The sequence below is a fragment of the Mangifera indica genome, chromosome 2, assembly GCF_011075055.1.
Source record: "Mangifera indica cultivar Alphonso chromosome 2, CATAS_Mindica_2.1, whole genome shotgun sequence".
NCBI lineage: Eukaryota > Viridiplantae > Streptophyta > Magnoliopsida > Sapindales > Anacardiaceae > Mangifera > Mangifera indica.
In genome coordinates, this window is record NC_058138.1 from 19,587,951 (window position 1) to 19,609,033 (window position 21,083).

The following is a 21,083-nucleotide window of genomic DNA, read 5'->3' on the forward strand; positions in this document are numbered from 1 at the left end:
ATATGATGACATGGATTGAGTGGTAAAATCTGATTTGGTAATTTTAAATAAATATAAAATAAATTATTCAAATTTATTTATAAAATTTAATTTAATAACCTTATTCAAAATGATTTGATGATATTAAGAAAAAATAAAAAATAATATATAAACAAATTAATCACACTTATTCATATAACTTAATTTGATAACATCTTTAATAATTTCGAATTATAAAAAAATAAAGAATCTTGCCGCTATTACTTTTTATAAAGATAGATTTGAACCATCGATTTACGTAAAAAAAAAATTATTTTTTTTAAATCACATAAATGACAACACCTGGACAGAGACTTCATTAACAACACACAATTTCCCTATCCAAACGCCGTACCGTTCTAATTCTACACTTTATTAGCCCATGTTAATCCAGGGAAAGCTCAAAGTACATTCAGGAAAAATAGCCCAACCATGAGTTGCTAGGCAAATACGACAAAACTCACCCTCTTCAAGAGGCCCAGCTTACAACACAATGTCATGTAGAACAATGAGCCTCAACACTCGCTAGTATCTGTATATAATTTCAAACTACACATTGGTGTGTGCAAAGATAATATGTTGTCAATATCCCAATCCGGGGCTGCATGCAGCCAACTTACCGTCTGTGCTCTAGCTGCTTTTACCACTCTTTTGGGACCACCAAACGCTGAAGGACGTGATTGGATTGCTGGAGATGAATGTACTTGAGATCTCCTCCCATTTGAGCGCTTTGTTGATTGAAACTTCTGGTGTGTTTGGATCATTGCCTTCAAACTCCCTTTATGGTTCAGAACTGAACGAAAATGGACTGTATCAACTGGTACATACTGGTACTTGTGGCCTTGATCGCATGGAGTAGTTGGTTTTGGCTGCGATCTTCCTTCCTTCCACAATAAGAATGATTGCTGCAGCCTAGATGGAACCTGCAAAGACAACAAATTAAATTAGCAAATAAGAATATAATTTTAATTTCCTCAAGTAAGGATCATTGATAACCAAACAATAAAATATATAATCCAGATAATGAAATCTCATCATAATGAGCAATTGAAGCAATTGTCAGAATAACTGCTAATACAAAAATACAACTCGCACAATTTACAGAAACTTGTTTCATGTTTGGGGAACTATTATCCACTCTTTAGTAAAGTTTTACATGCTCAATATATGTTATCTAAAAATAAATAAAATTATATATACAAACAAATTATACAAACTAACATGACAACTTGTGATTGGGTGATGTAATTATTTATTTTTTCTCTCACTTTATAATTATCCAATCAAATGCTACCACATTAGATTATATGAATAAGTTTATACAATTTATTTGTACATATAGTATTACTTTATTCGATAATAAAACTTAAATCCTAATTTTCCATGCTTTTAAAGTTCAAACTATCACAAGATTTATCATCATAATAAGGAAAAGAATGTTTGATTTGTGATCCAAAAAAATTTCATTAACTGGGATAAAATCCAAAAGATCTCAAGTTTTATATCAGTAATTTTAATAATTGAAAATGTATTTGATATGATATTAATAAATGGTTGTCAAAGTTTACTTTTACACTATAGGAGAAAATTTTTTCATCTGTCTACTTTTACACTAGTTATTAGATTGTATCTGAAAACTGCTTCTAAAAACATTTTAACCAAACGAATGATCATAAAATGTCTTCTATCCTTGTTTTTGAAAACAAAGTATTGTACTTAAATTCCAAATCAAACAGGTTTAATTTCCAAATCAAATACAAGAAGCAAATAATATACTCTTACGCAGAATTATCATTTCAACCACGGCAGAAAACAAGTACTCTTATACATGTGATACAAAAACTACTAACATAAGTCATCCAATCCATGTGGCTGTTTTAACTGGTTTTTTTTTTTTAATGACCTGTTTTAACTGTTTATTGCTATAGACTGAAACTAAAACCACCCAAAAATTAAACCTAAGCGACATGTATTAGCAAGCAAATAACTTTTCACATTGACTACTATATTTCATAAGGGTCAGAACTCACCGATGAAACAAGGCTACGAGAAGCAAATGGTAATGATAACGAAGAAAAAGGAGATTCCCCAGATTTTCTCCCCGTCTGGTCATTCTTTGATGGGTCCTGATCTCCAGTAACAGATCCAAAACTGGATGGTGTATTATCTTCCTCCTCTTCTTCATCTTCCTCATCCTCATCCTCACTCACTCCTACCTTCTCTTCAGCTATAACCTCCTCAGCTTGTCTAGGCAAAGCAGAAATATCTTCTTCCTCAAAACCTGTTTCCACCTTCTTCTCTTCCTCTTTCTCTCTTCTCTTCAAATCCTCATCCAAGTCCTCAATTGCCTCCTCCAGACACAATTCAGCCTCAATAAGATCGAGTTCTTTTTCATAAAGCTGCATTTTCAACTCACTCACTTTCTTCTGCTCTTCAGTCCAATTCTCTAATTTATCAAGCACTGGCTTAAGTACCTTTTCTATGGCCATTACAATACGCTGCCACATGGTTTCTTTCTCCTCAACTGGTGGTTTTCCATAGAATTCGTCAAAACCAAGTGGCAGAAACTCAATCTCCTTGGAATCTATATCTTCCCCTTCTTTCAAAGGCGGCTGCCAAAATAATCGTATTCCATATTTTTCATCCTCAATATAATTAATTAAACGACCAGTTGGTGTATGTAGGATGAGAGGATCCTCAGCATATATAAGCTTTGATGGATCTTCAGGATCAGGCTCTGGTTCCTTGTTAACCAGGATAAATTCAGGAGGCTCCTCTGATACAGAAAAATGCAATGGACATCAAGCATAGCACATCCATTTCTAGCTAACAAGGCAGGTAGCTAATGCATCAGAAAAGTGCAGGAAATAAGAATGCTAACTGTAAAATCTAGAAATAATACGCATGATAAGTGCCACACCAGCAAATTTCTTATTAAAATAAAATGCCAGGTTTCTTATAATTATCAGTCATTCAACAAATATAAACTGCCAAACATAAAAATCTATAGTCAAGTGAAAAGCAAAATAAATAACTTTATCCCTCTTATTTTGTCCTCTATTTTGTTACACTGGATATAAAGAAATGACCAAGAAAAATGTAATTGGTTGATGATGAAAGTGCTCAGTAATAAAAGGAATGATACATTTATCTTTCAAGAAACACACAATTATTAGACACGAGATTTTGCCCTACTAGCAGTTAAAGAGTACCACTCACCTTTTCTACATCAAGAAACCGCCAATATAGGGTTAGCAGGACATAGTAAATAAGAGAAGCAAATGACAAATAAATAAATAATATATGAAAGGAAAACTTAAGAAATTCTTGAACCTCATCAAAGAAGAGCACTTGTCTGATGGGTTGCATATCACAAGCAGGCCATTTAAGAAACTTAACACCAATATGGGATAAAAAATTCTTCACACCAAACCAGAGAGAGAGAGAGGAGATGATGAGGATTATTTACCTTTCTGCCACCAGTATTCAAGTTCTGCAGGCATAGGTATCCTAAATGGAGATTTATAAAAAGAGTTTAACCATATTTCCCTCTCTTGATCAACCTCATGAACATATGTTTTCCAATAATCAGGTACCTGCCAAATGGAAGCACTCATACCTCAGTTCCTTGAGAATTGCAAATGATTTTACCATGCAAAAATAAAGTTCAATTACCTCGTAGAACTGGTTAATGAAGCCTGGTGCCATCCACACATCTTCTTCTTCATAGAAATAGGGATGTTGAGGATCACTATATGGACCCCTCTCTTCTCTAACCACTTCAACAAGGGAAAAAAAGGTTATTGATAAAGAGCTGTGAGTTGTGACAGTGACTGAAATTTTCCAAACCAAAAACAATTATTATTGATAGCTCCAAACAATGTGCATGTCTAATTTATATCATTAAATGTCTCATCAGGTAAAACCATGAAAGAGGTACATTCCAGAAGATAGGATTCAGGGCAGGGCTTAGCATGAGGACTATAAGTTGAGCTTAAAACCAATGGCCAAAGTATAGGATGTCCAAAAGCTCTATTAAGGTAACCTAACGTTTTTCTTTTGGCCTCAGATAATCAGAGAATTGTTAAGGATTTTGAGTAAACATTCAACCAACAATTTGTGCAATTCCATATAGCAATCTCCTCAAATAACTTGGGTCATCACATATAAACACCCAAATGAATGAGCACGATACTTTGTTGACAAGCACGGTAAGCCTATGATCCTATTGTCCCTTTTCAGTATTGCATACCTGCACTCAATTATAAGCTACCAGTTTGACGAGTTAAAAAGCAAACATTTCTACTTAGTTACAGGGTGGCATTTGCCTGGCTTCTACATGAACTATCTTACAATGAAAAGCTAGTCCTTCCAGATAAATTAATAATAAATAAAAATACATACTTCCATCTGGTTTGTTAACAAACATCCTAGCTTTAGCTGCAGCTACCTCCGCAAGACCTGCATGCAGCTGAAAGACCCATAACATCAGTAAAACATCTGTACTCTAAATGACAGAGATTCTTTCTGCCACCACAACATAATTCATAAACAAGTAAAAAGCTTTAATATACTGTAACAGTCTCTTCATCACAACCCTCAGTAGTCTCCAGTAGCTCCCCAAAGTAGAACCTGCCCTGCATTTACAGAAGGATATCAAGTTGAATAGTAAAGGTCACTACAGATGTAATACATGAGGTTTATCACACCGGAGAAAAGAGGACATATAACAAGGGCAAATTAATTGCTAAATTTAAGAACAAAACTGAATCATAACATCATATATAATGGACATCTCCATAAGTAATACTTCCATCTCGCATTTTGCAAAACTTTAACATATCAATTTCATATCTTTTCTAGCAAAAGGCAATAGTCATGGAATGGACTTAGAAGCACATAATGTCTAGACCCGTTTTACATTTATAATAAATTAAAGTTGAGCCCCCAACTTCAAAGAACTAGAAAACAGAAATGGATCCAGATATTGGTGGTTTTATTTCAGGGACCTACATAAATGGGGCTCTCATTGACTTCATATAGACCACAGCCATGCATTCTTCCAAGCTTCCACTGACCAGCATAGCGGTATCGACCTTTCTCACTGTATAAGATTCACTATCATCAATAATCTTGAAAAAGATTTCTTTGGACATAAAAGAACAATAAAAATAATCGCATATTATATCACTATGAAAAGAAATAGTCATACATATCTTAGCCCATTATAGACAAGAGAAGTGTTGACCTTAGATTCACTTAATTTGGTAATCATAGCCAGAAAAAGCAAATTGTCTGAGTTGCCAATTAAGAGGGTAAGCTGGTTGTTGATACTAAACAATTATTCTGCATTTTTTTAAACCATCAATCCACTGAATTGCATGCTTAAGACATAGGATAAAGTTGCAGTTAAGAAGTTCCTTTAAGTAATTATGTCCACTTAATATTAATTGTGAGAGTACTAAATTATATCGACATTAAATAAGAAAGACAACTTTAAAAGAATGATTAACAAACTCATCTGGCACATTTATTTGAACATATTCATTACTGCAAGTCTTTTAATGATATTCAATGGACATGAGCATTCCTCTAATTTTTGTTACCATCTCATACCAACTTATCGATTGATTTAGTACAAAGTCTAATTAGTATTTAATATTACATGAATGTAGACAATCCTAATTACCTCCTACACACTTGACATTATTTGGCGGATTAGCAAGGCCCATGGTCAAAACTTAGGGAAGTGCTTCACTTGGTAAAACTTAGATGTCCTAACTAGCAGCATTGAGATAGAACCCAAGGGCCTTCGCACACATCACAAGAATATGAAGTCCGATCCAAGCACAAACAGCATAGATGATGAAAACAAAAAAGTATGCAGCAGTTAACTTATAAAAAGACAAATGAGAAAATCATTGTGTTGTGATTGAAATGAAAAGATTGGAGAGCTTCAAGATAAATCTTACGGTTTCCTCCCAAATTGTTTAATCCACTCGTCATTCTCATAAAAAGGTATTTCATAGCGGCCATCAGCCAAACGAATGCTATCTTCAATATCCATCTCCAGCCATTCTCTGTCTTCTGGGGACATAAAATCTCTTGATATAAGTTTTCCTTCAGCACGCATCTTTGCTTCAAGCCTTGGGGGGAGATGTGCAAAAAGCAACTTAATCAAGTTATACAACGTAGAGAATAACCATCCAGATTTCTAACCACTGAGTTAATAAAAGATGATAAACATACTTGGAACCTGGCACAGGTTCTATGTCAGGTATGTCAACTTCAACAACACCATGGCCATCTGGATTGTTCTGCAGCCATTCACCTTCATACCTAAAAAGCAAGAATTCTATCAGAATTTTTCCCTTTAAAAAATATATATAACTTCCAAACCACATGACAAGTGTCAAACAGCATCAAAACACTAAATTAATTTTCAGTCCAAATTGAATATGCAAGTGTCCTTCGAACTCAAATTGACTGAAAAGTAAATAACAAAGTGTTTTGGAGAGCAGTTAGCAAGAGAGAGATAATGTGAAATGAACCATGACAGCAACTACTAAGATAGATGCCAGACAAACCTGACTAGACCTTGCTCAGCAATGTAGACACCTTTTCCATGAGCCAAGTCATCCCAAACAGTGCCTTCATATCTTGAACAAATAACATCATTGCAGTATTAAGTCATAGAATAAGATGAGACAATGGGGCACAGAGAGATCTTCAAATTAGTAGTTCAGACAAAATAAAATATCACCTTTTCTCAAAACAACAACAAATCTCTCAATTAGCTCAGAAAATTTACATTAAAGAAACTCAGATCTAAAAACTAGGGAAATTTTGATACAAAAAAACCAACATTGACAGAAATTAATTGATTGTTCCAGAAGCAACTTTATCCTAAGGACTTCCCACATCACCTAGCAGTGTTTTGATGTACTAAAATTCACGACAATGGACAACAGAAATTTCCTCGAGGTTGAAAGACATCCAAAATCATACTTCATATCCTCTAGTAGCGTCAAGTAAATTTTGTTGTAACAACAGAATCAAGATTAGAGCAAAAGCTCCTTGTCATAAACCAGCTCTAAATATCCTTTTATTGAGGCAATAATCATTATAGTTAAAAGCAAAGAATTTTTTTAACAATAAGTACAATATAGTGATTAAGGAAAGACTATTCAGATATGCTGAAAGGGTGATATGCAGCCATCACACTTGGGAAAACCCTTAATCCTATCAATTTCTTGGATAAACTATTTGGAGGTTCAAGTACCATATTGGCCCATATTCTATTAAATTGAAAAGTAAATATACATACTGCATTGCACTAAGTGTATGAAGTCTGTTACATGAAAAAAATTATTAGAATCGATGGACCAAATTCCATGACACAGAAGAAAGCCATATACGCTTCCATAGAAAGGAACATCTTTTGAACAGACTTCATACACTTAGATCCAATACGAATGCAAAATCTTTTGAGTACATAAATGAATATGCATTGAGAAAATTTGACAAAATCTCAAATGCAACATAACATGTAAACGCAACCATAATATATGTTCCAAGATAAATATGAGCTAAAATAAGCTTGCAAGAGAACAATGTAGCTGATGTTAGCTCGTCAATGAAGTTGAATAAATCTAATCCCTCAATTACTGCCTTCTGGTTCAAAACTCCACTGGTGAAACGAATGTTGAAACTCCAATACAGTAAAGAACACAGACAACATTGAACAGACTTCATACACTTAAATCTTTGACTATCACTGTCCGTTTAAATGAACAACATTCACACATTCGCAACAATTAGACCACAATCAATCAAAAAAATCTTAAAAAACCTAGGCAACACCATTGTACTAATTATGTTACCGAAATGATATCATATACAATTCACATTCAAAATTTCCTTCAATATATTAAAGCTAAATGTTACTCCAGCACATGAGAAATTAACAAGATAAAAATAAACGAAAAACTTACGAGCTTCCATCAGCAAAAATGTAGCTGACCCAAGCGAGAAACTCCTCAATCCGATCCAATTCCTCAACCGCAGCCTTGGGATTGGCTATATCAAAATGATTATCCGGTATTGCCGGGTAGTATTTCCTATAGGGCAAAAAAAAGGGGGCAATAGGCGGGTCCCGACCCTCCTCAATCTCCTCCATAACCACTTCCCAATCGTCTTCGTCAGCCCAAACCGGGTCCCAACCGGGTTTGGTCATTTTCCACGGAGCATCCGCCCACATCTCTTTCAAATCCTCCTCCTTCCAATTCTCCGGGTCTGGGGGAAAATTATAAAGTTCTTCGTAGGTTACGTTGTCTCGCTCCTCTTCTTCTAGTCCCTCTCTAATTCCTCTGCTGTTTAGGAGCCGCGTGAAGCGGCGAATGTTGGTTTCGGCTGTGTTGTCCGATGGGGGTGGCTCGTCGCCAGGTCGGACGTAGACTAACGGCTCGTCCTCATTGTCTGTGACGTAGTAGTCGTCCTCGCCGATGGCTTCATCCTCGGAAGTCTCTGACGAATACTCTGACTCAATGGGGGGTTCTTCTTCTTTTTGGTCCTTTTCTTCTTGGTCCTCATTTTCTTCTTCTTCTTGGTCCTCGTTTTCTGATTCTTCTCGCTGTTGCTGCTGGGGTTTCTCTTCTCGGGTGGGCATTTTAGAGTAGTGTGACTATTTGAGTAAGAAGATAAGGTGAAGTTTACAAAGCAAATAAGGGTTTATACGGTAGATTTTGTATTGCTTGGCTTTGTTTGATTTCGCGTTATCTGCACCTCAAAAAGGCTCAAATTTTTAACCGGAAGGAAGGAGTCTTATTTCCCACCAAACTAGGTAATTCGAAGTCTGAAAAATCTTTTTTTTTTTAATCCACTTTGGGTCGGTAGGGTTAGAGTCGAATTGAGTTCATTCAAATTCAAGCTCAAGCAAACCCGAAATGAGCCAGCCTTGTATGAGTTCGATCGAGTTACTCACCAAATTTTTCAATTAAAAATTTTGATACAAAATAATATCGTTTTAATCAATATGTATTAAAATAACGTCGTTTTAATAACAAAAAATAAGTCAAATCAAATTCAAACTGAGTTTGAGCTTAGCTTTCATGAGCTCGAGCTAAGCTTGAACTCAACTCAATTCGAATCTAACCCTATATGTCAGTATTTTAAGTAAAATTAGTTAGCTTTTGGATAATCAGGTTAAAAAAACAAAAATACAGATCATAACTTTTTATATATATTAAAAATAAATAATAATTTGACTCTCAAATTTTGTTAAATACAATTTCTATCATGTTTTATAGAACAAATTAACTTAAAATAGTCATAATAACAGTTGAAATCACTTTGAATCAATGTGATTTTAATCAAAATTATAATAAAATGATGCAATTCCACTAAGAATATCAGTAGAATAGTGGATTCAATTAAAATTGCACTATTAATTCCGATTGAAATTTTACAAAAGTTGTGTGATTTCAAATAAAATCACATCAATATGGTGTCAGTCTATTCAAAATCGTATGATATCGTATGATTTCAATTAAATTGTACTATTTTAATATGATTTTGGCTTAATCATACTATTTTAAAATGATTATAATTAAATTACACCATTTCAATCTATTTTAATCTTAATTTTAGTTACGATCAATGTGTTTATAATTTTAGTTAGATAAGAGGTACAAAAGGCGAAAAAGAAAGATAAAGAAAGAATAATAATGATAAAAAGAAAGAAAGACGATGAGAAAGATAGAAAAGTAAGGAAAAAAAAGATGGAGTTATACGTGTTTAATTTTATATATGCCATTTATTCCATATTTTAATATTAACATTTTATTTTTTGGATTAATTTTTTCATTGTTATTCTTAAAATAAATTTAAAAGTTAAAAAAGGATTTTAAAAAATTATACAAATTATCCCAAAAATATTATACAATTAAAAATAATAAAAAAATTATTGATTAAAATAAATGCTACTATTTGAAGAAAAAATTGTATATATAAAATAATTAAACTTACAAATTTATATTATTTGCGACTGGATCTAAATTATATTTTATTTAACAATATTTGAATAGCATAAAAAATATTAAGGTTTATGAGATAATAGTGAGACAGGAGAGGTAGTGGATAGGAATAGGAAATTACATTGATTTTTAATTAATTTAATATAAAATTATTTTTATTTTTGTAAGAATTATCAAAAAGTGGAGCTTATTAAATAAATTACTGGGTGCGAGCAGGTCCACTCCAATGATTTTTTACCTCACTTTACATTCAATATGCATACTTTTGCCCCCTAAATAATATTTTCCAATATTAATTATTTTATTATTTAGTATCAGTAAATTACAATTTCGAAAGTTAAAAATATTGTAGAAAAAGAAAAAGGTTAACTGGAATATAAAGGTAATTATTTGTTTCATTTTTTATTTAAAAAATCACATTTATTAAATAAAATAACACTATTAAAGGCCATTGAGTCAGAACTCAATTTTTTTTTTGTATAATATCATGTTGAGTCAGAACTCAATAGCGTTTCTTAGTGGGGTTGGGTACTAAGTATACAAACTTTTAAAGGCTATTTCATTATCAAGTAATAACAAGGCCAAAGGATTATTTTCCACCCAAAGTATGCGTTTTTTATCAAGTTTCCCTTTATTAACTTTTAAAATGTCATTTACCTATTTATAACCTATTAAAATTAACAATTTTAAGGGTATTATCATCATTTTATTAAAAATAACTTAAATTTTATTTTATTTTTCTCCTAAACCTTAAAAAATAACAATTTTTTCCAATCCAAGTTTTAAAAAATTGTATTTTCCCCCCTAAGATTTTCAATTTTTTAGTTAGTTTTCTGGTGTCGTTTCTTCCTCTCTGACAACCTCCAGGCGACTCCTCTTCCTTTCCAAAAGAAGACCTATGGGAAGACGACTGTCTTCCCAGACGAAGAACTTCGTCTCCCAAGGCCAAGCCGACGCCGATCGAGCCTCTAAATGGGAGGAAAACATTCGCCAGAAGGAGAGGTTGTTTCGGGAGGGAGAGGCCGTCGGCAATGGAGCCGAAACGGTCGCCAGAGATTTCAAAACCAAACCCTAGGGTGAAACTGCCATTTTTTAAAACTTAGGCTAGAGGAAAATTTTAGTTTTTAAAGTTTAGGGGGACAAAATTAGATTCTATTTTAGTTTATTTTTAATATTATAGCAAAAATGATGATTTTACCCCTACCACCGTTAGGGTTTGGTTAAATCTAACCAGCCATGGATGGGTGTTTAGTGTTTCCATAGTTAAATGAGGGACTTTTGAGAAAACATCAAACCTTGGGTGGGAAATAGTCGTTTGGCCAAAAATGTAACTAAACTTTGAGTGGGTAATAGGGCCATTGGCCTAGCAATTTTTCACAACGCTACAGCCCGCCCGGGTCCCTGTGTACCAACTGGACCACCTGTCCAGGTCAAGTCAGCCCTACTACTTACCTCTAAATAAATATTATCCATTAACTCACTTATACTATGACTTCAATGCAATATCCAATGAAAATTGTGGAAATACGCAGAGGTGAAAAATGTGAGTATTTTAGAGATATTTTTGCAGTGTTTTGTCTATTCGGGGTCTATTTTAGTGCAACAGACTGCCTTTATGTATGTGTTTGGATCAGCACCTTATGATATAAAAATAATTAATCTAAAATGCATTAATGTTATTTCAATAAAGAGAGAAAGAATGGAGAGCATAATTGTAACGAATTAGACAGCAAAAAGCATAGGTTATAATTAATTAATTTTTTTATCATATTCCTTTACTTACATTAGAATAAAAACTAGTATCTTTAAGTCGGTTGAAAGCATTACTGATTCCTTTCTGCCTTCTAAACCACCTGTTTTACTAATTACCTTAATTAATAGCACCTTAACTACATTTTTTTTAATTTAATTACCTAGATTAATGCCCTTTCGTCTACCTCTTTGTCCTTTGCAGGGCTCCAAAAGGAGGACCGAGTCTCTGTACCTGGACGGCAAAACCTGGCTCCTCCCTCTTTTCGATCTCACCACCGGTGACGTATCCTCCACATCCACCGACGTCACTCTTTTGGATGCACTCGGTGTTGGTTCGGTGTTGTTCAGGTGCTGAGTCTGAGTGAGTTCCTTGTCTGGACTCGGACACTCCAACTCAGTTCTTGAAATCAGCTCCGCAGCCTCAATAAGCAAAGTTATATTGTTACTGCCGTTTTGCGATTCTTTTCCTCGAAACGTCACCGTTTCGACAACATCTTCATCGTCTTCTTGTTTGATGATCCTCTTGCTTTGTTGAGCAACTTCAGTGGTTGTTGTTTCCTGCAAATTGGTGATATCTGAAGAAGAACCGTCGGTTGTTTTCTCACTGTCGATTTGTTTTCCCACAAAGCTACAAGCACTTAAATCTAAAGACTCCGACTCTCTGAATTCCAAAAAAGGACCGACGAAACATTTGTTCAAATCAACATCAAAACCTCCGTTGATAGACGTTGGAGGTGGAATAGAAGAGATGATATGAAGAATCTTCTTCAAACAAGCTTGAGCCTTGGAGCATCCATGGCTTACATTACTTGAGCAGTAACCGAATGAAGACATATTCTGAAGGACGAATTGAAGTCAAGCGCTTTTTGCTAGCCTCCTATCTTTACACTAATAAAATCTGAAAAATCTTTAGTAATTTTTGATATTCTAATACTAGAGTGACGGGTGGGTATATTGAAGAGGAACGTTGATCGGATTGGTGCTTTAATGACGTGGCAAACAAGTTGGAAAACGAGGTATCACGTGGTGAAATGTGATTGGATATAACAATGGGTTGGCACGTAGGAAACTGACGTGACTAAATTTGTCACTCTACTGCAAATAAAATTAGAATGATGTCCTTGTCTTTTGAATGCTTCATGTTGTGTGTGAACTTAAAGCCTAAAACCCAACAAAACAACTAAATAAAATGCCCTTTAAATTTGTACTTTGGCTAATTACACAACTAAAATACAATATCTTGCTGCCGTAAATACTGTATTAAGTTTAGGGAGACTGAAGAACAAAATCAAAGATGCAATTGTGTGAAATGTTAGTGGGCAGCCCTTTAAATACAAATTCGTACAATTGTGTCATGTCGAATGTCCAATCGACAACTTTTTGAGGATGAAAATTTCACCATACATTTAATGGTGCGGTGAATATGAGTTGAGAAAAGGGTGGTTCGATCATGAAAATGGGTATAGCCATCTTTCATTTCAGAATTTTCTTGATTTTGATGCGAAAGCACAAAACTCCCATGATGACAATAGGATGATGGGTTTGATGAAGATTCATCGACAATAATCGAACTTTGAAAAATGGGTTTGAGATTATGACAAAATGTAGTTGAGATTATCGATAATAAACTAATGATCGGCTATTATTTCACAAATTATTTTATTAAAGAATATATTTACTAATTTAATTCATTGTTAAGGAAGGCTAACCCTCTTGTATTGTATGTGTGATTAGAGGAGTGTAAGTGAGAAAAAAGCACTTATCTAATATGATTCATATGAAATTTTGGGCCTTGATGTGACAATATATGGGCTTTGGCCGAACTCTTTGTTGCGTTTCGGAAGAACATATAATATAATATATAATCTTTCATGAACTTCAATATGCTTGTAACATGAACTGTCTTGATAACACATAAGATTCATATTATTAATGTTTAAACTAATAAAGAAGAATGCATGTACCTTTTAGAGATTTTTCCAAATGAATCCAGTTGGATTACTCTATTTATTTATTTGTTTTTGCTAAGATGAATTAGTATTAGAAAATGAAAAAGCTGTCCTGCCCACAACAGACATTTAATCACAACCTAAACTTGCTTTGCCAGAAGGTAAGATAGCAAGGAAAAACAAAGGCAATACTTGCAAACCCGATAACCTAAGATCACAGTTTTTAAGCTCTTATCAAAGTCTCTTCAAAGATATGGTTTAAGAGGGTAGCAAAAAGAGTAAGAAGACCAAAAAGCAAAAGAAGCAAAAAATCTTGCCCAAGAATAACAAACTATACAAATTTTTACATACAAGCCAATGAAACACATTGTCTCTAAACCATGGCTCAAAAATAATGCAAACTGAAATTCTGATGCCAAAGAACTTTGGAGCGGTAACCTGGAAGCTCTGGAAGACTAGGCAGCAGAGGAGATTGCTGGAAATTTTGCAGCAAAAAAACAGCAGAGAGTTGCCATGCATGCACGAATGGATTACTTTATCTTTTAGTGAACCAAAACATTTTATTTCCGTCAAGGTTTTTAGTCTCTTTTACTTTAAGTACTTGGAGGGTATTGACGAGTTGAACATGATATTTTTAATGTCTTTGTGGTCCAAGTTAATTTCGCTATTCACTCTCATTATGCTGGCTGGGGGTTATCATTTTTCTCGCAAGCCAAAAGTAAAATGACATGATTTAATAGCTAGTCATCGAAAACCATTCCTAAAAGGTGCCCAAGTTTGACCATAAACAATTTTCAACCTATTTATATACTATTCATCTAAAATATAAATTAAATAAAATAATAATTTCACCTTTTGTGTGGCATTTTCAACGTTACGTTTGGCTTTATAGAAATGAAAACTTGTAATGCTATATTTACAATTCAATTTCGAAAATCAAGCTATCAAGGCCGTCAACCATGATGGTTTAACATTTTTCTCCAAACCCAAACTCATGCTTAAATCTGCTGAAATCGCAAAAAGAGTGTGAAAACAAAAGAGATAGGAGAGAGTGTTATGAAAAATTTGATATTCAAAGGGCTTGCATGTTGGTTAAGAAGATGTGTGTCGGTTAGACGAAGAATATTGTTGGAGCGTAATTCGCAGTCTGAGATGTATTGTTGAACAGAACTGTGTTGGCTGAAGTTAGCCAAGGCGGCCATGTGGTTGACGAAGGGAGGATCGCCCAAACGACTCGCCAATTCGTCTGTGAAGCGGTCCCAAGAGGGAGGCAGGTTGCATGAAGGGAACCATTGCCGCCAAGCCAAGCTTGGTCATCTAAAGGGAAGGAAACAATTTGGACATTGTGGTGAGGAGGTACTTGGTGGAAGGCAAAAACTTGATTAGCTTTGTGTAGCCAAGAAGAAGTATCGTTGCCGTCTAAATGGTGAAATTCAAGGCGAAAGCGAGAAGCTATATAGCAAGGGTGTGTACAGAAGTACAGTTGGTTAGGGGGTGTTCTTTGGTGGCGTGCGAGGAAGGGACAATGTGTGGAGGGCAGAAGGGAAAAATTGTTAAAACAAGTTCCTTTTGCCTCAAGTGAAGAAGGTCAAGGAAAGTATCAAATTGATGGACAATAGTACTTGATCTCTAATTCGAGGAAGACCAACCTTCCAGAAGGGGGAGAGTTGAGGATTTGAACAAAAGCTATTCTTTTAATAACAATACTCTATGAAACTAGACGCTTAAATACTCTCAAACTCCACTAATATCATGTAAACCCATTGATCTATTCTGTAGGAGATATAGTCTTTCATTTAAGGAGGTCTGCATGTCTACATAATGGGGAGGATTTGGTGGCTGCACGTTCGAGGTATGCGCGGGCTGCACTCAGAGGTTGATTAGCCGACTGCATCAACATCATAGAGTTAGCTCATGGGAGAAAGAAGTATACGAGGGTCTTTAGAAAAAATAAAATATATGTTTTGATGTGACTGGAAATTTATTTTTCATATATCTAGCATAACAGATAGATCGCATCATCAAATCATTAACAGGATAAAGCAAACAATCTGGCATCTGATATATAAAATTAGTAAAAATATGTGCATTCTGCAGATTTTTGCAGGAGCAGTTTGTGTGCTGCAGCATTGTGCTAGGAAATGTGAGCTGGGGAAAGTTTTGGCTGCCTTTCAGAATTTCTATAATGTTTAGCCTCTTACTTAGCGACACAAATGCTACACTTTTGTACTGTATGGATGGTTTTTTTGAGCTTAGCTTAGTTTCTGGACATGGCTGCGCTATCACATTTACATGTAAATTCAGTTATAGTAGAAGGTTGCTTGATTCTTCTCTTGATCCCCCTCATTATTCAAACTGTAATAAGGCTTCAAGAAGAGATAATAATTGTCTTTCTCTTCTTCTGTTGTATAGGCTTGACTTAACTCATCTTCGTCCTTGGACCATTTTTTCCTACAGGAGGTTGTCATTAGGTGTTAATTTATCTTTGAATTGACATTTTGATTTTTATCTACCCTTTGTGGTGATGATTGGCTGTTGAAACTCCGGTGGGGGGGTATCATGGGTGCAGTACTATCATCAGAAAAAGTAGATGCTCCGTTGTCAGAACTCTCAAGGCAAAGGTTGGGTTGTGCAGCCTTTCATTGCTCAATTAAAAGGCGGAATCTGATACTAATTAATCCTGTCATTGGGAACATCAATGACCCCTTGGCCCCTTTAGTTAGAACAATAGCAAAGGGACGCTCCTACAGGACAGTATATCACTACTAATTTTAAAACTATCCAAAGGTTTATTGAAATTTTAACAATTTCAAAAATATTTTTATTTTTTTTAATTTTAAAAATCTTTCAAAAATTTTGTTAACACTTATACAATTTAAAAAAAATTTATTTTTCTCCTAACCATACAGTCATACACATTAACACTTGTATATATTTTTCATACATATCCAAATTTTTTTTAACCGACGATTATCTGTATCTGTTAGATGAGTAAATCTGAAACATAATAATTAAACTTATAATCACTGTATCAATAAATTAAGATTTCACAAATATAACAAAAATTCGAATCTAAGTCTTTATTTTAAAACTTCAAATATTTTATCAGTTTTATTAATATTTTTGTTTTATATTCAAGACTTTTGTGTATCAGTGATGAAGACCTAGAAAATAAATGATTGAATAAGGAACATGTAAAGGTAATGTTTGTTTAATGCAAATCTGTTGTTTCATCTAGTTTAATTCAGAGTCCCAACTAAATATAAAGCAGAGCGAATTCTGATGAACATACTTTCTCACAGAATTATTATATCTACTTTATAATGCGTTTAGATTCCACAGATCGTTGATATGCAGGGTACATGGAAAAGCTTTTCTCTTTAATTTGCCTTTTTTTGATTAAGACCTGCCAGGGAGGGCCAGGCCAGGCTGCTTTTCTTCTTTCTTGGTTCATGTCATAACAAAGTGTTTTGAAATGCATTCTTCTTTCACAAAAATGTTGCTTTCACCCTCTTCGTCTTTTCTAAACTCGATTCTTTATTAACTGTTTTCTCCTAAAGTTTTTTTAATCATTCTGGAGTTTCACAGATTATGATTGCAGATTGGGGGTTTCATCGAACTAGAGATTATGATTTATCTTTTTCTTTTAACTACTATATCAAATAAGTTGAAAGTTTGATATTAGCATGAGATCGGTGAAAAAAATAAAAACTTGTTATTTATTTACATTAAGAAGAGAGAACCTGAAAGTTGCAGATTCTTGCTGTAACATCTCTATCTGATTTTGTTTCAATGAGTGGAGGAGAAATTAATCAGATATTCATATATAGAAGAACATGACTAATGAAATGGACATTTCAATCCAACCCTTACATGTGAGTCATTTGTCATTTACTGCAGAGAGTCAACTGTTATCAGAATTTTCTTTAAATGCTTCAGATAATTTCACAATCACGGCAAGACAAGAGGAATCAAATTTTTTTCTTTTTAGCTCTTTTTACAGCACCAAATATTCTGTTTCCCCGATATTCCCTTTTCGTAAATTGAACATATGATAAAATCATAGTGGTTGGAAATTTGAGGCAATAATGCACTGCTTCATTGCTGTAAAGATGGAAGAATTTTGCATGGAATTTGGATCAGTTTAACTCTTTTGCTCTGAAAACTGTTTCATGTTTAAGTTTTAGATGGATCAAACAAATCATCCATTATAAAAAATTGTACGTCTTCCTTGAGCTTTAATTGCTTGACTGGACTGGTATGATGCCATGGAAAGTACTGGAGTTAAAGGAAGATGTCATGAAGTCATAAATAACCAATTGCTAGTACTAAAAAAAAGTCTCCCAAACTAGTGAAAATAAATGCAAGCAGCTGAAATCTGTCACTAAATTCACTGATGAGTCTGAACATAACTTCCAACTGTCTATTAATATGCCTTAATTCCTAAGCCCGATTTCATCACCTACCAAGATTTCAGAACTTTCAGCAGAAGGCTCTGATAATTTAGTATTACTTCTGCTATAATTTTCTACACTCATGCAAACACACACACACAACATCTGGATAGAAATAGTGATACATTATATCACAGGAGAAAAGTAGACCAAAATTAATTGTGGGTTGAGAAGAATATTGAGAGAACAGATATATTGCATAAAGGAACAGCAATACGTAGAATAGAAGAAGCCGATGGAACTTGAAGAAGAAATGGAAGTTTTAAGGCTTAAGCTTCTGGGTGTAAATGTAGTCCAAGTGAGCCTCTGAAATTAGTCTTCTCTTCAAACATTCTTCATCTCCATTCTCACATGCCTCTATTCCCATTAGATTCTGCATGTATCCCCAAATGAAGCAAACTGAGTTTTTTTTTTTTAAATCTTTTTCTTAGATCAAGTATTAGACAACAGTAATGAAATAGGCTAATAAAACTAACATGCATAGCCTCACTGACCTCCATCTGTTCACTGGAAACTTCAGTGGCAATTTCCTTCACCTTCACCTCCTCCAGTCCTGCAAAAGAGAGAAATTCTTAGTAACCAAAGATAAACAACTGAAAAAAGAAGAGCTAGCCCTTGGTTACCTCGTTTCTGCAGAATCAAACGGGCAAATGTGTTTGAGGAGAAAGTAACAAGGATCAGGAGGATTATAAGAGCAGAAAAATAGAAGTTTTGCTTCATAATATCAGAGAGAAATATAAAGAGAGATTCAGATAAGAGAGTGTTGGAAGTTGGGGGTGGTGGAGGAAGGAGAAAGTGGATGGCTATAAATACATGCAAAAGAAAGAAAGTAATTAATTGGTCACATGAAGGATTCCAAATCCAAGCAAGGCAATTAGAGTGTTATGTGGACCGACATTTCAAATCCATGGTTGAATGACAAGACAAATAAATTTTGATGGGAAGCTAAAGCTTCATTTACTTTCTGCAATAGTGATGGTGGTCCTGCGCAGGTCCAAACAATTTCTTTCAAAAATCAATGCAACATTGGTTGACAGTCTCATCAGGTCAACCTTTTTGGCTTGGACATGCCATTGCCACAGCCTCACCCTCAGACAGCTGTTGTCCATCTTCACATGTTCTTATCTTACCTTTAACATAAACTCACTGACACCTATTATCATATTTAGCCTCTGGTTTAAACTTTCTGCAAAAAGCAATTTACACTTTACCTGCTCCTTGAGTGACAAAAGACTTGAAATTCTCAAATCACGATAATTTAAGCCCCATTTCTATAATTTCATCCCACATGTAAGCAATAGGGTTTGAGTGTCATATATTTGAATGAGTTGGAACTATTTTTTGATTAAATGAAGATTATGCTTCTCTTTTTTGAGATTTGAATTTATCATTAATTAGTTTCTAGACTTAAAAGTAAGGGAACTATTATAATTGTTAGGGTTGCATTCTGCTCTTCTTCTCTTGAGAGCTGAATTAGAATATTGAAAGATGATGTCTGCTAGTGACAGACAAATTTGATTGGGAAACATAATAATAATTGAACTCCATGAGAGGTCTTTGGATCATATCTGACAGTGGCATTGGAAAGAGATAATGTTGTTTTGAGTAATACTAATATTTATAAACATTTGTTCAATCCTAGACTATGATTTTGAATATAATTAAATTTTGACTGATCATATAGATATAAAATGATAGTGGGTATGCATATGTTCTTTTGCTCTGCTATATATATGAATGGGCCTAACTAGCGATGTTGCATGACTTTTTAGGTTGGATGAATTTGACATCTCAGGAAATTGCAGTGCTTAAGAAAAGGAGAGCTCAGAAATGTCATTGCATAAACCCAGAATCTCATATAAATCTCGACAAGTCCTTTTCTGATTTGTTCATGTTCTTACTGATAGATTAATAGAATTTACAAGATTAAACTTCTGTCATACAAACGTATAACTGGCATTCATTTATACAAAGTTTTCCATCATTTTTACTTCCTTTATCGAATTGAAACTATGAAAATCCAAATGCACCATCTGGGTTCTCGGGACAAAATGCTGTAATTTTTTTCTGAATTTATATCATGTCCCTCTAATTTGAAGTGTTGTATAAAGGAGGAATATAATTTTTTTTTGGATAACGAAGAAATTTCATTTAAATTAAGTCGTTCTTTTGAAATAAAATTGATCATATTAAATAAGTAAAATTTTAAATTCAGTAATTGATTTTATAATTAATACATTAGATAGATTACTATTGAGTTTCGAAATTATTTGATTTGATCGGGGGAAGAGTCTCTCTTGGTTTTTTCTTTTTACAAGTTCTATTTGCTGTGATGCACGCCGAGGACCCCTCTGCCTTGGCTGTTGTGTTGGTGGGTGCTACTCTTTCAAAAAGATATTCCATCCTTCCTTGTCTTCTTCTGCAAATTTTACTCATTTTTTTTTTATATTGACATTGTACACTTTATGGAATCAAGTTCAAGGATGGCCATATACTTTGTCCTTTGATTATATATGACCTTTAATTTAATGCTTTTAGTTGTTTCTCTGTCTCAATAGGTAGCTTATTCTTCAGAACCCACTTTGCATTTAACAGTGCAGAGATTTTATCAGCAGATCATTGTGAGATTGCATTCCTCTCACATTATAATTAAAGAGATCTAATTGTGAGTTTTTCATGAGTGTTGTGGCACTGTAAATCTGAAAAATATATAAATCACTTCTAAAAACATCAACATAAATTCAAGGTTTATTATTATTTGTAGTATTATTATTTGCTTGTAAAATCTCTGAGCCCAAGACTGAGATACTAGTGGATCAATGCATACAGTGGAAAATTTTGAAGGGGAATATTTCATACAAACTTTATGAAACAAC

General features: G+C 34.0%; 2 protein-coding genes across 3 annotated transcripts; both read right to left on the bottom strand.

The window, feature by feature from the left end:
• Window positions 1-351: 351 nt before the first annotated feature.
• Window positions 352-8,845, bottom strand: LOC123208801 (protein TIC 100). Its single transcript, XM_044626349.1, has 11 exons — window positions 8,013-8,845; window positions 6,606-6,677; window positions 6,268-6,357; window positions 5,991-6,164; window positions 5,032-5,122; window positions 4,593-4,655; window positions 4,423-4,489; window positions 3,694-3,797; window positions 3,488-3,614; window positions 2,049-2,794; window positions 352-941 (listed from the first exon to the last, which is right to left on the bottom strand). Exons 1-11 carry the CDS (start codon window positions 8,684-8,686, stop codon window positions 534-536), a joined length of 2,616 nt encoding a protein of 871 aa, XP_044482284.1. The 5' UTR covers window positions 8,687-8,845; the 3' UTR covers window positions 352-533.
• A 9,266-nt stretch (window positions 8,846-18,111) lies between these two features.
• LOC123204730 (putative phytosulfokines 6) lies at window positions 18,112-19,060 on the bottom strand. 2 transcript variants are annotated; one of them, XM_044621542.1, is made up of 3 exons: window positions 18,831-19,060; window positions 18,702-18,760; window positions 18,112-18,580 (listed from the first exon to the last, which is right to left on the bottom strand). In XM_044621542.1, the coding sequence occupies exons 1-3, from the start codon at window positions 18,925-18,927 to the stop codon at window positions 18,470-18,472; spliced, it is 267 nt and encodes an 88-aa protein (XP_044477477.1). In that variant the 5' UTR covers window positions 18,928-19,060; the 3' UTR covers window positions 18,112-18,469. The 2 variants fall into 2 exon arrangements, with proteins under 2 accessions (XP_044477477.1, XP_044477471.1); XM_044621536.1 differs by having other exon boundaries at window positions 18,684-18,760; window positions 18,831-19,010.
• Window positions 19,061-21,083: the final 2,023 nt, after the last annotated feature.